This window comes from Delphinapterus leucas, unplaced genomic scaffold (assembly GCF_059928025.1).
Source record: "Delphinapterus leucas isolate spDelLeu-1000000601 "Yukka" unplaced genomic scaffold, BTC_Dleu_Yukka2 spDelLeu_asBTCV2_sq25, whole genome shotgun sequence".
Lineage (NCBI taxonomy): Eukaryota > Metazoa > Chordata > Mammalia > Artiodactyla > Monodontidae > Delphinapterus > Delphinapterus leucas.
In genome coordinates, this window is record NW_028322234.1 from 12,572,978 (window position 1) to 12,587,438 (window position 14,461).

Sequence of the window (14,461 nt, forward strand, 5' to 3'; positions counted from 1 at the left end):
TATGCTGGGCACTGTTTCAAGCACACCGAATGAACTAAGACATTTAATCCTCTGAGAAGCTTACCTTCATTTTACAGATGGTGGGGGCTGAGGCACAGAAAAGTTAGGTCACTTGCTTAAGCTCAGACAGCTTGGGAGTGGCAGAGCTAGGATTGAACCAAGGCAGTCCGGCTCCTTAGCCCACACATTTACCCTCTTGTTAAATAATCCACTCCATGGGTGTGAACAGTGCCTGTGTAAACACTCGGAGGGTTTCTAGGTAGAAGCTCAGAGGAAAAACAGTCCTGGCACCTTCTCTTTCCTGGCCAAGAGAAGAATCAGAACCTTGTACCCACCCTGAGGGGGGCTATTGGGAGGGATGGAGATCAGATTCTAGATAGAAAGATTTCCAGGCTACAAGGAGACCTCGTGAGGTTCCCTCCCTCACTCCTCTGTTTCCCTATCTCAGGACCCACATACTGGCTGGGATGGGAAGTGTGCTCAGAGCCAAGCATCAGGCCACACATACTGTGTGCTCAACTGATATGTGAGCCCCAAAGAAGTAAAGAGAGTCAGCTGAGAGAGAGAGACGAGAGACCGAAAGAGGTATACAATTGAGAGAATGGTGCATAAAAATGCACCAGGAGTGAAGTTGAATTGGGTCTCCAAGGAGGATCCTTGGAGCCACCACCTGGGGATTTTCCTCCACCCCTGCTGGCCCCTAGGAAACTCTAGATTTCCTGTTTGTTCGCCAAGATTGCCTAAGGGTGTGGGAGAGTGCAGTGAGAGGTGATGTTGGGTGACCCCAGAGGAGGGTGGGAGATGCTTGGGGGCAGGGCTAACATGAAGATGCATGAGACCCATACCAGGCTCTTTAGGGGGTGGGACTAAACTGGGTTCAGTGGAGGTGGGGCTAAATGGCCGGTGGGGCGGAGCTAAGCTGGGGTAATCAGTTAGGGTGAGGCTGGTAGGGTCCTCCCACCAACTACAGTGCCTCCAGGCGGCCATGGGCACTACAGTGTTGTGTGCCCCAGCTTGCCCACCCAGCCTGGTGCCCCAGGGAAGGAAGAGGTCTGGAGAATGGATGCTCTGTCCCATCTCCGTCCCCTCCATCACTTCCCAGAACCCCCTCCTCGGTCCTTGATGGGCCCTGGTCTCCACCAGGGGTTCTTTCTAGAAATCATTCATTTGTCCATTCAATCAACAGATATGACGAAGCATTGGAGATATAGCCATGAGCCAAGTCATCAAATCCCTGCCCCCCTGGAGCTGACCTTGTTGCAGGAGAGACAGACAAGAATCGAATAAATATATAATACAATGTCAACAGCTAAATCAATATATAATACAATGCAAGTGGCATGAAGAATAATAAACAGGGCAAAGGGGATTAAAGTGTGATGGTGGTGCAGTGGGGGGCTATTTTAGCAGGTGTGGTAGAGGCGGTGTCTCTAAGAAGGTGGTATTTGAGGCGACACTTGAAGGAAGTGAGAGAAGGATGCCTTCTGTATTCAGGAGAAGAGAATTCAAAGCAGAAATAGCAAGTGCAAAGGCCCTGAAAGTGGGAACAAGCATGGTATGTTTGGGGAGCACCAGAGAGGCTGGTGTGGCTGGATAGGTGTGAGTGAAAGGGGAGTTGGGGGGAGATGAGGCCAGGGAAGCCAGGAGGGACCGACCAAGTGGGAACTTGTGGGCCGTGGACAGCAGTTTGGATTTGACCCTGAGAACAGGGGAGTAGGACCTGTCAGAGGAGTTGTCCATCCCTCCAGGGTCTGGAGCTACCAGAGAGCTTGACAGGTCCAAGGCTTACCATCTTACCTGTGGGAAACATGCTCCCTTCCTGACCACTGGGAAGTCCTCCTTAAGATCTAGCTACAGGGCTTCCCTGGTGGCACAGTGGTTGAGAATCCGCCTGCCAATGCATGGGACACAGGTTCGAGCCCTGGTCCAGGAAGATCCCACATGCCGCGGAGCAACTAAGCCTGTGCGCCACATCTACTGAGCCTGCGCTCTGCAGCCCGTGAGCCACAACTACTGAGCTTGCGCACTACAACTACGTGCCTAGCACCCGTGCTCCGCAACAAGAGAAGCCACCGCAATGAGAAGCCCGTGCACTGCAACGAAGCCCCGCTCGCCACAACTAGAGAAAGCCCACGCTTAGCAACGAAGACCCAACGCAACCAAAAATAAATAAATAAAATAAATACATTTACAAAAAGAAAAAAGATCTAGCTACATCTTTGGTACTATCTGGGTTTGGGGTCACCTCTTTCGTGGATGGGACAAGAGGAGTAGCTCAGTTTACAATGCATGCCTCAGGACCTTTGCACTTGCCATTTCCTCTGCCTGGGACACTGATCCCCCAGGTAACTACTCAACTTCCTCCCTCTCTTTCTGCTTAAATGTCACCTCCTCTGAGAGGCCATCAAAAATAACCTCCCACTGCCACTTTCTGAGCTCTTACTCTGTGTTATTTTTCTTCATAGGCTTTGTCACTACATTTCCAGGATTTGTTTCTTCACCTAGTGTCTGTCTTCCCTTAGAGGGGCAGCTCATCAGGGTCCAGTGGTCTCTGTTGTATCATTAATGCCTACAGCAGAGCCTGGCACATAGTAGGTTCTCAACAAATATCTGTTGAATGAATGGATGAATCCCCCTCCTCCTCCCACAGAATCTCTTTCTTTCTCAAACAGTGGAACTCTTGTGTCAAGGGAGGGTCGGGGGAACAACTCTCCCCTTGGGCTATCCCATACCCATTTCAAGTCAACCACAGCTCCTGGATCAGAGGCATCAGGAAAACCCATCTTCTTCATCTGTGCCTAAAATTCCACCATTGCAGGGCACCACTATTTGGGGTTAAGATGCTGTTTCCCCCAGGGCGTCTTTAGAAAATGTAAATGTCCCAGGTAGATGGGAGTAAAAGGAAATCTTGAGGACTCCCAGATAATAAGTGAACTGGACATTTTCTTCCTAAGGAATGGTGGTGTTGATGCTGAGCCGAAGATGAAGGAGCTGGGGCGACACCTAGTGGTAGAATGAGGTTTGTTCAGAGACTGTGTACGTCCCTGTGACTCTGGGGAAGACGTGTGGGCAGATGCCCCTGGGTATGTGTGTCAGCCAGGGTCCTGATCAGGGTGTGAAGCAAACCGGGCACTTGCCTTGGGTGCAAGATTGAAAGGAGTGCCAAAAGACTCAGAGACCAAGATAAATACTATTTTAATGCAACATTTTAAGAAACTCAAAATTAATGCAAAAAATCCATGATGAACAAAATATCAAAATTTAAATAAAGGCAGGATCCACCTCTGCTCTTGCATGACTCACTTCGCTGTAACTCTGGCCCTATAGGAGTGTGTCTGTAGTGTCCATGGGGGTGTGTGTGTGTATGTTTAGGGACAGTGTACTTGGCATTGGCCAAACTGGACACAGTGCCATAATCATGTTTGTGAGTGTGTGGGCACAGTGACTGTGTGTCCATACAGGTTGACCATGTGGGCATGTGTGGATTTCTCATAATCCCAGCAGTTGGTGTTGGCAATGACTCTGTGTCCCCAGAATTCAGTGTCAGTGCCTGGGAGGCTGTAACTTGCTCTTTTCATTTATTCATGCATTCACGTATTCATTTAGAAAGCATCCATTGTGAGCCTTCTGTGTTTTGAGCCTTATACTGGACACCAAGGCTGGGTGGCTGCTTGAGCTCTCAAGGACTGGGATGGAAGATTTAACTTCTCTAAAGTTGAGCCTGGCTGTGCTGGGGAGAAGGGAGTTGTGACAAGGGCAGGAGATTTTGTTCCCATTTTTCAGGAACTCTTGTCCAAGAACATTGACATATCTTCACTCCCAGAGCGGAAGCCTGGTCTGTCTCACAACCTCATCCATCCAGAGCTCGGCCACAAATGAATATAAAATTTACCATCTTAAACATTTTTAAGTGTACAATTGAGTAGCATTAAGTACATTTGCATTATGGCGCAAGCATCACCACCATCCATCTCCAGAGCTCTTTTCATCTTGCGAAACTGAAATTCTACCCACTAAACAACAACTCCCCATCCTCTACCCCCAGCCCCTGGCAATCTTCATTCTACTTTCTGTCTCTGAATTTGACTCCTCTAGGGACCTCACGTGGGTGGAATCATGCCGTGTTTGTCTTTTTGGCTTATTTCACTGAGGATAATGTCCTCTAGGTTCATCCATGTTGTAGCAGGTGTCATAATTTCCTTCCTTTTTAAGGCTGAATACTGTTTCATTGTATGGTTGGAACACATTTTGTTTATCCATTTATCCTTCAATAGACATATAGGCTGCTTCCACCTTTGGCTATTGTGAATAATGCTGCTATGAGCATGAGTGTGCTAATATCTCTTCAAGACCTTGCTTCTAACTCTTGGGTGTATACCCAGAGGTGGGTCTTCTGGATTGTATGATAATAATGTATTTAACTTCCTGAGGAATATGCATACCATTTTCCATAGTGGCTGGACCGTTTTCCGCTCCCACTGACAGTGCACAAGGGTTCCATTTTCTCCACATCCTCACTAACACTTGTTAGTATTTGACTTTTTGATCCTAGCTCATCCTAAGGGGTGTAAGGTGGTTCTTCATCGTGGCTTTGATTTGCATTTTATTAAGAGTTAGCGATGCTGAGCATCTTTTCATGTGTTTATTGGCCATTTGTATATCTTCTTTGGAGAAATGTCTAGTCAAATCCTTTGTTCCTTTTCAAAACTGGGATGTTTGCTTTTTTGTTGTTTAAATAGAAGGTTTTAAAGCCAGGAATGAGACATGGTTGGATTTGTGTGAGGGACAGATCCTTTGACTGAAACTAGAGTAGGGACAGTAAAGGTGCGAAGACAGAATTATTTCAGGAGCTAACAAGACCTGAGGCAAGTTGGTGACAGCCAGAGGCATAGTAGGACTGATATTTGGGGGAGGACAGGGGGAATGTACCTCTCATTGTCTGGTGTCCAAGGTCCTCAGCCAGGACTACTGTCTCCTTTGGAATCTCCTCTTGGAATTCTGAAGCAGGCAGGAAAGCAGAGATGGCAAGAGAGAGAATTCCAGGGAGAATTCAACACCATTTCCAAACATTTGCTGTAACCAAGCAAAAAACGAAAAGCAGGCATAGGCTAGAAGATTAGCACCATTTGTGTTCCAAGGGATGCAAAGCTGTGTATGTGCAGACGTAAATTCATGCCTTTCCTCTGTGTGAATGAAATGCCGTGGAGACCAAGAAGGCAGAGTTGGGTGACAGCGACCACTTGGCTTCTTACAAAGGACAGTGAGTTTTGCTTGGTTTATGTTTTCTAGCTTTTCTACTGGAACTTCTAGCATTTTTACCTGCTGCACATCAAACAGAAATGACCCTTATGTTTTATACTTGATACCTTAATTCATATTTTTGAGTAAACTTCCTTCTTGACATGAAGCATATCTACAAAGAAGTATGCAAATCATAAAGGTGCAGCTTGATAAATTGTCTTGAAGTGACATAAGGTACTAGATCAAGAAACAGAACTTTGCAAGAATCCAGAAACCCCCTCATCCTCCTCCTAGTTGCCACCTGCCCCCTCAAGAGTAACAGCTAAGCTAATGTCTCTCACTATGCACTGGTTTGACCTGCTTTGTAACTTAATGAAGTCATTAAGCATGTAGTTTTTGGTGCCCAGCTTTTTTGCTCCACATAATGTTTGTAAGATTCCTCCGTGTTATTGTTTTGTGATTGATTCTTTGTTTTTGTTGCTTTATGGTGTTCCGTTGTGTGGATATTATCGCATGTGGTATATCCATTCTACTGTTTCTTGGCATTTGGGCTGGTGAAGTTTGTGGCTGAGACAAAATGTGCTGAAATAAACACTCTGACACGTGTCTTTAGTGAATGCTTGTTCACACTTCTGTTTGGTATATATGTACAGTAGATTCTCTATTCGCAGTAATTATGTTCTAGAAAGAATTAGTGAATACTGAATTAGTGAATACTGAATCATCGTGGGGTTAGATTCTTGCAAGCTTCTGGTCATGACATTTTTGTCGACCAAACAATGTGCAACCTCCTTTTATGAATGTTTCTGTTTAAAAACACCTTATTTCCTATACATTGTTGATTCATTGGCAACAAACTCACTGCCAAAGGCACTATAACTCATGCTTGAGTGAAGCTTATTGACAAGTTGTATTTTCTCTGGAAGACACGTTACAGCTTTCTTGCGTGGGCCTAGAGCACTAGACAGAACCTAGCGCTGTGCATGGGGCCACTTAAAATAGCAAGATCACCAATAAAAAGCACGAGAATGTGAAAATTTTGGCACTAAGTAGGCTGTGAAAAAGACACTTGATTACAGTTATGAGAGCTAAAACAAGAAAGCCAGAGCATGGCTGTGGTGGATCTCCATTGGGAACCTGTGTGTCAGTGACTCAATTTTTTGCTACCCTGTGAATGTCCATGAATCCACAAAAGCCCCGTGAGGATTGATTTGGGGGTTACAAATAAATTGTAGTGGGTAGGCGAGTTTGACAATATGGAACCCACAAATAGTGAGACTCAAGTGTATATACCGAGGAGTAGAATTGCTGAGTCATAGGGGAGGAACATATTGAACTTTAGGAGATAACTGCTGAGCAGTCTTCGAAAGTTCCAAAGACTCTTCAAAGAGTTTACCAATTTACTCTCTCACTAGTAGTGTCTGGGCATTCGAGTTGCTCTACATCATCACCAACACTTGGTGTTGTCTTTCTGTTTCACTTTAGACATTCTGATGGGTGTTTAGTGGTATCACATTTTGTATTTAATTTACATTTCCTGATGACTAATAATATTTAAATACCTTTTCACATGCTTATTGACCACGTGAGTATCCCCTTTTGTGAAATGCCTGCTCAAGTCTTTTGCCGATTTCTCTATTAGGTTGTCTGCCTTTTTCTTATTAATTTTTAAGAATATATGTTTTTATACATCCAAATTTTATATCTGTTTCTCTCTCTTTTACATAAATTAAAAATTAGGATATCAGTTATTTGTTGGACATAGGATTGCAAATATCTTCTCCTACTATGTAGCTTGTCTTTTCATTCTCTTAGTGATGTCTTTGTTAAATAGAATTTCTTAATTTGAATGTAGTTTAAATAATTGTTTTTCCTTCAGGGTTAGTGCTTGTTAGTGTCCTGTTTTAGAAATCTTTACCTGCCTCAGAGTAATGAAGATATTCTTCTATATTTACTTCTAAAAGATTTATTATCTCTCACATTTAGATGTAAAATCTACATGGAATTGATTTTTGTATGTGGCTTGAGGTAGGGATCAACATTTATTCTTTCCCCTTTGAATAGGGCCAAATGACCCAGGAACTGGGTCTGTCTGGGATAGATTCCTGGGGACTGGGAAAAGTTCCTTAGCATCTCTGTGCCACTATTTCCTCATTAAAAAAATTGGAATTTAACCCTATCCACTTCACAGTGGTATTCTGAGAGTTAAATGAGATATTACATGTACATTGTTGCAGATGGTGCCGAGCTCATGATAAGTACTCAATAAACCTTAGCAATTATTGTTATTGTTTCTGAGAGTTATGAACTTTTTTCCTCCTGATAATTTTCAGGTCAGGGAAAAAAGATATAATTTATATACCATTAAATCCACCTGTTTAAGTGTGCTACTCAATGGCTTTTAGTAAATTTGCAGAGTTGTACAAACATCACCCCAATCCAGTTTTAGAACATTTCCATCACCCGCAAAAGATCCCTCATGCCGGGGGCTTCCCTGGTGGCGCAGTGGTTGAGAGTCCGCCTGCCGATGCAGGGGACACGGGTTCGTGCCCCGGTCCGGGAAGATCCCACGTACTGCGAAGCGGCTGGGCCCGTGAGCCATGGCCGCTGAGCCTGCGCGTCCGGAGCCTGTGATCCGCAACGGGAGAGGCCACAACAGTGAGAGGCCCGCGTACCGCAAAAAAAAAAAAAAAAAGATCCCTCATGCCATCCCCACCCCATCCCCAGTTCCAGGCAATCACTAATCTAATTTCTGTCTCTATATATTTGCTTTCTCTGGACATTTTGTGTAAACTACTCATACAAAGTGTGGCCTTTTGTGTCTGACTTCTTTCACTTAGTAAAATATTTTTGAGGTTCATCCATGCTGTAGCATGTATCAGTAGTTCATTCCTTTTTATTGTTGAAAGACATTCCATTGTATGCATTTACCACAGCTTGTTTATCCATTCACCAGCTGATGAGCATTCGAATTGTTTCATTCATTAGGAACAATGCTGTTATGAATATTCACATGCAAGTCTTTCCATGGACGTAGGCTTTCATTTCTCTTGGGTGGATGGAATTGTTGGGTCTTATGGTAAATTTCTGTTCAACATTTTAAGAAACTGCTAAATTGTTTCTTAAAGTAGTTGCAGCATTTTATGTTCCCACTAGAAAGCGGTTTAAGTTTCTCCACTTCATCACCGATACTTGGTACTGCCTGTCTTTTTTTTTTTTTTTTTTTTGCGGTACGTGGGTCTCTCACTGTTGTGGCCTCTCCCGTTGTGGAGCACAGGCTCCGGACGCGCAGGCTCAGCGGCCATGGCTCACGGGCCCAGCCGCTCCGCGGCATGTGGGATCTTCCCGGACCGGGGCACGAACCCGTGTCACCTGCATCGGCAGGCGGACTCTCAACCACTGCGCCACCAGGGAAGCCCTTGCCTTTTGATTGAGGTTGTTCTGGCGGGTGTCATGTGCTATTAGTCCTGTGAAACACACAAGTGGAGATGTCCAAGAAGCAGATAGGCATAGGGGTTTGAGCTCTAGATGGAGATCTGGGCTGCAGAAATGCTTTTGGGAGCCTCAGCTGTAGATTCATTTAGTCAATAAACAATTTCTTGAGCACCTACTATGTGCCAGTCACTGTGCTAAGCCCTAGGGATGAGGCTGTAAAAAACACAGACATGTAGGACTCCTTTTGGAACTGAAAGTCTAGTGGAAGAGACAAACCATAAACAAATAAAAGTACAATATAATGTCACATGGTGATAAATGTTCAAAAAAATAGAGCAGAGTAGGGGACGGGGGCAGAGGGGTTGCTGTTGTAGATGAGGTGGCCAGGGGATGTCTTTCAGGATACAATAGCTGGATCGCTCAGAGTCCAATCAGGGAAACAAACCAGTCTAGGTGTTTCAAAGAGAGGAAATTTAATATAGAGAACTGGTTAATGTGAGATGGAAGAGTTGAGAAGCCAAACTGATGGGATGATCAGGAATAAACCACAGCACAAAGCTACTGGAGGCACATGACAAAAGGGTAGTGTGATGAAGAAAAGTTTCTTGTGTGGGAGCTGGGATCATGGGATCATGGCACAGGTATGGCCACTGTCAGAATACACACCCCCACCCTAAGCAGAAAGAAAGAGAAGAAATACCCTGGCCTCTCCCTTCCTCCCCACCCTCCAGTCTCCCTCCAGTGCCTCTCATTGGGTGAGACTAATAGGAAGCCAGTGTGCCAGGGAACCTGCGAAGTGTAGTTTTCTGGAGAAGGGTAGGGCATTGCTCTGACTTGCACACTGATAGCGCAGAAATATAAATGAAGTAAAGGAACAATCCACATGTGTATCTGTGGTAATAGTGCTCTGGGTAGAGCAGACAGCAAGTGCAAAGGTCCTGAGGTGGGAGTGTGCCAAATGGAACCAAAACCCTACATGTGAGCGTGATGGATGGTCCAGGCACAGTATACAGAATGACAGTGGCTAGGGACCTAGGACAAAGCCGTGGGAGACATTTAGGGAGAAGGCAGGAGACAGTGATAGTGTGGCCTTGAAGTCAAGGGACAAATGACTTTCAAGAAGGAGGGAATGATTCATGAAGACTTACCTGTGAGAGTGACTAAATGAGGGCTTGTGTGAGGCTGTGGGACCAGCAAATCGTAAGGTCACTGGTGCTGTTAGTGAGAGGAGTTTTGGAAGCATACAGGAGGTGGGAGGTAAGGAAGCAGAGACAGCAAGTGCAGATGTGAGTGTAGACCACTCCTTGGAGAAGTTTGGCTGGGAGGAGGCAGGGCAGTTTCCTGCATCACCAATGGTGAGAGAGTGAGAGAGTATCATTGGGTTCCAGATTATCTAAACAGGAAGGGCTTGGAGCCCAGGGGTTTGGGGGTCTGAAATCAGACCCACCTAGGTCCAAATCCTGGGCTCCCATTTATGTGCTGGTCCCCTCTCCTCTCTGAGCCTAGTTTCCTCTCTTGTAAATAGGGAAGTTGCTGTACTGTTCATGGGAGGTTGCATCCAGCACTCAGCAAGTGTGTTTGCAAAGCGTTCAGTACTCATAAATGCAAGCTGCAGTACAAGTAGGCAAGGAGATATCTCATTTTTAAAAGCTCATTATCAGCTGCAAATAATTACAATGTCAGCTACTATTTATGAAACACCGTGCTCCAGACACCTGGCAAAGTGCTTTACAAGCATCATCTCTCCCCAGTCTGCCCCAGTTCACTCTGCTGCAACCACACTGCCCTCGTTCCTGTTCCTTGAACACTTATCCTCCTGCCCCAGGGCCTTTGCACTTGCTGTTCTTGGTGCCTGGAACTCTTCCTTCAGATATCCAAATGGCTCCCTCCCTCACCTTCTTCAGGTCTCTGCTCAAATGTCACATTCCCCAACCACCTCGATTAAAGTTTTACTCCCCTACCTAGTCCATATGCCCCTTCCTCCCGATACCCTAGGTATTTTACTCCCCACCCCACCCCCATTTGTTGTCTGACTTATCCCATAGAATGTTCATCTCCACATAGGCAGGCATTTTTAAAAATAATTAATTAGTTAATTATTTTTTGGCTGCACTGGGTCTTTGTTGCGTGCAGGCTTTCTCTAGTTGCGGCGAGCAGGGGCTACTCTTCGTTGTGGTGCACCGACTTCTCATTGCGGTGGCCTCTCGTTGTGGAGCACGGGCTCTAGGTGCGTGGGCTTCAGTAGTTCTGGTGCAGGGGCTCAGCAATTGTGGCTCGCTGGCTCCAGAGCACGGGCTCAGTAGCTGCCACACTGGGGCTTAGTTGCTCCACGGCATGTGGGATCATCGCGGACCAGAGCTCCAACCTGTGTCCCCTGCATTGGCAGGCAGATTCCCAACCACTGTGCCACCAGGGAAGTCCCAGGCAGGCATTTTTTAAATCTGTTGTTTACAGTGCTTGGGACATAGTAGATGTTCAATAAAGCTTTCACTTGATTCTCAGGACACAGGAGCCATTTACACGTATTAGGTCCATGGGTCCTTAAACCACCCACTTTGCAGATGAGAAAACTGAGGCAGAGAGAGGTCATTGCTGGAAGTCCCATAGGGGCAGAACCTGCCTCTCCCTGCTGTTAAGCTAAAAAAAAAAAAGGATACTTCAAGACCCCCACCATCCCTACCCCCATGTTCAGCGCTTCTCCCGAGGCGAGCCCTCGGTGAGCTGCCACGGCCCAGGGAAAGGCCTGAGTCATCGCCGCCTCCATACGGCGGCGGCGGCCGCGAACTGAGGGCGACTGCAGCGGCCGCGGCGGCAGCGCGAGGTGATGCGGGGACGCCACGAGGGGGCGTGAGTGCAGGGAAAACAGAGGAAATTAAACCAGCCGGGCTCTCCTCCTGGCGGCCTCGCCGCCCCGCCGCCGGCTGGTGCGTGGGTGCAAAGCTGAGGGCACTGCACTCCCCCTTCCTTCGAAAGGGCGGGCCCCGGAGCTGCTCCCTGGGGTCTGGAGGAAGGTCCGAAGTACCAGTTCCCCGCCCCCACCCCAAGTGGGTGGAGTGGAGTGGGTGGGTTGTGAGTGGAGACCCAGCTGGGACTTGCCGGCAAAAGGCTAGCTCCCGTGTCGGCCGTCCGGGGTTGTAATGCCGCCCCCTGGAGTCATGGGGGTCCTCCTGCTGCAGAAGTGACCCCACTCCCCATATCCCAGTAATCGCCTGTTGCTTTCGGACCTGCCACTCTGCGCTTCCCTCGTTCGGAAACAACCAATAGGTCCCCAAAGTGGTCCTGGTACCAGGGAAGCCCCTTCCCCAAGGGAAAAGGAAACACTTGGCCACCCGATTCAAGGGAGCGCACTGGAGCCCACCGCCCCATACCTGCTCTCCCGGGTTTTAGTGAGCCGGGGTCGGTGTCCTAACAGTAGGTGGGTTGGGACTTGCGACTCCGGCCCCCTGCCAGCTTTGGGTGCACAGGGTGGGGGGGCTGCCCATTTAAACGCAGGCCGAGCGCCCGGGGCTCTGAAAGGGGCTGTGAGCGGAGGGTGGCCCGGGAATACCTCGCTTCGGGGGGCAGGGGCGGGAACACCGCTGGGGGCGGGGCTGGGAATGCCGCGGCGGGGGGTGGGGGGCAGGTGGGGAATACCGCCGGAGGGGGCCCCTTGCGGGGTGGGGCGATCCCGGACAGAGGGGTTGAAAGGCCGGGGGAGAGGGGTGGGGACAGCCGGGGCGCCGCCCGCCCCCCGCCGGGCTCCGGGCCGGAGCCGTGACGTCACAGCGGCTGGAAGTGCCCGGCGCGGAGGCTGTGGGAGGCGCGGGAGGGGGTGGGGGGGGGCCGAGGCGGCGCTTTATAAGCGGAGCCCGCCGGGCGCGCCGAGCCGCAGCCCGCGTCCCCGAGCCCCCCCGGCCGGCCCCGGCCCCCCAGCTCGCGCTCGCGCCCCCTGGGCGGCTGGGTGGCAAGGGACCGAGCACCAGGCGGCGGGCGGCCGCGGGGCATGAGGCGGGGGCGCGATGTCGGTGCCGCTGCTCAAGATCGGGGCCGTGCTGAGCACCATGGCCATGGTCACCAACTGGATGTCGCAGACGCTGCCCTCGCTCGTGGGGCTCAACGGCACCGTGTCCCGCGCGGGCGCCTCCGAGAAAATCGTGAGTGGCCGCCGCGCAGGGGGCGCTCCCGGGGGGCGTGGTGCTCGCGCCGCCGCAGCAGCAGCCCCCGGGGGCCCCCGTCCCCCAGCTTCCCGGCGCGTCCGGCCGGGGAGCGCCCTCCTGGGGCTGGGGGCTGGACGCGGAGGCGGAGGAGCCCTAGGACCCGCAGCCACCTCCGCGCCTTTTATTATTGTTATTATTATTATTTCTTATTATTAGTGTGCAGTGTCCGAGCGGCAACAATCTACTAGGCTCGCTCAGGCCCCGGGGCGCAGGCGGAAGGGCTGCGGAATTCAGCCTGGTCCCGGCTGAGTGGGGCGGAGCTGGAGGGTAGATTCGGGCGGCTGGTTGGAACCCTGCCTCCGGATAGGGAAGTCTCCGGGTCTCCGAGGGTCTCCACCTTCAGCATCTCTCCCTGTTTGTGTCTCGGTGTCTCTGAGTAGCCCCTTGACTGTCTGTCTCTCTCTCCCTCTCTTCTCTCTCTGTCTCTGTCTCTCCCCGTCTCTGTCTCTATGTCTCTCTCTTTCTGTCTCTCTCTGTCTCACTCTATTCTTTTTCCTCTGGTTTGCGTCTCTATTTTCCTCTCTGTCCGTCTCTGTCGCGCTGTCTCCGACTTTGTATCTTTTTTTTTTTTCTGTCTCTCCTTTTCTCTCCCCTGCACAACACCCCACCCCCTGCATCTCCCTCCTCATTACCTGCCTCACCACGTGCTGAATATTTATTCCCATAACTGACCCTCCGTAGGAGGCCCGGTCTCATACTGGGGTGGGAGCCAGGGCTGGGGCTCATGCTGCCCCCAGAAACTGCAGGATTGCCCCCTCCCCCGTCCCATCCTATCCTCTTCTATCACCTTCATCCTCCAGCTTCCCAAGCCACAGAGTTTGGCTGGGGGGTGAAGGGGGGCAGGATGTGTGTGTTGGGGGGCACTCCCTCGGGGTTAATAATGGTGGTCCTGGGGAGAGGGGAGGAGACATCCTCCACCGCAAACTTCCCTCAGCCTCCTCCAGATACGCCCCTTCCCTCCCATTCCTTACCCTCTTCAATCTGGTTTTGGGACTCCTCCCAATACCTGGAACTGGGATTCATGGGGGCTCCCTCTCTTGCTTGATGTTCCGCCAACTTCATCAGCCCCCCTGTTTAGCCCCCAACTGCCACCACACTGAAAGCTAAGAGGTCTTTGCTCCCAAGCGTTGTGGGCAAGTGGAGAGGGGGGTGCCCTGTGCTCAGGCTTTGTCCAGCTCCTGGAGGGAATTGTCCCTGGGCTTGGCCCAGATGAGGGCTTGCAGTTTAAATCCTCAGAATTGAAGCCAATGTGTGAAACAGTGTTTATCTGTGTGTCTGTCACATCAAGCGATATTTGAATATGTCCTGGTGTATCTATCTATGCATGGTGTGTGTATGGGTGTGTGTGTGAGTGGAGGGTGTGAGAAAGTGTATGTGCTTTGCTAGCATGAGGGCACAAGTGTGTCTGCCTGTATATGAGGGTGCATCCCAGAATGAGTGTGGGTGTGTCCCTGAGTACTCGCTATATCTGGGTGTGGATGTATCTGCAGTTGTATGTCCCTGACTATGGGTTTGCATGTATGTAATTGCATGTGTGCATATAAGTTTATATACACGAGTCTGAGACAGACTTCTTGCTATTGCCTTCT

The 14,461-nt window shown here is 49.4% G+C and overlaps 1 protein-coding gene across 1 annotated transcript in view; it reads left to right on the top strand.

Annotated features, from left to right (window-relative positions):
• Positions 1 to 12,674: 12,674 nt before the first annotated feature.
• Positions 12,675 to 14,461, top strand: part of OLFM2 (olfactomedin 2) — a 48,041-nt gene continuing 46,254 nt past the window's right edge. The window contains exon 1 of the mRNA XM_022557333.3: positions 12,675 to 12,809. Within this exon, the coding sequence (XP_022413041.1) occupies positions 12,675 to 12,809 (135 nt within the window). The remainder of the gene's footprint in view (positions 12,810 to 14,461) is intronic.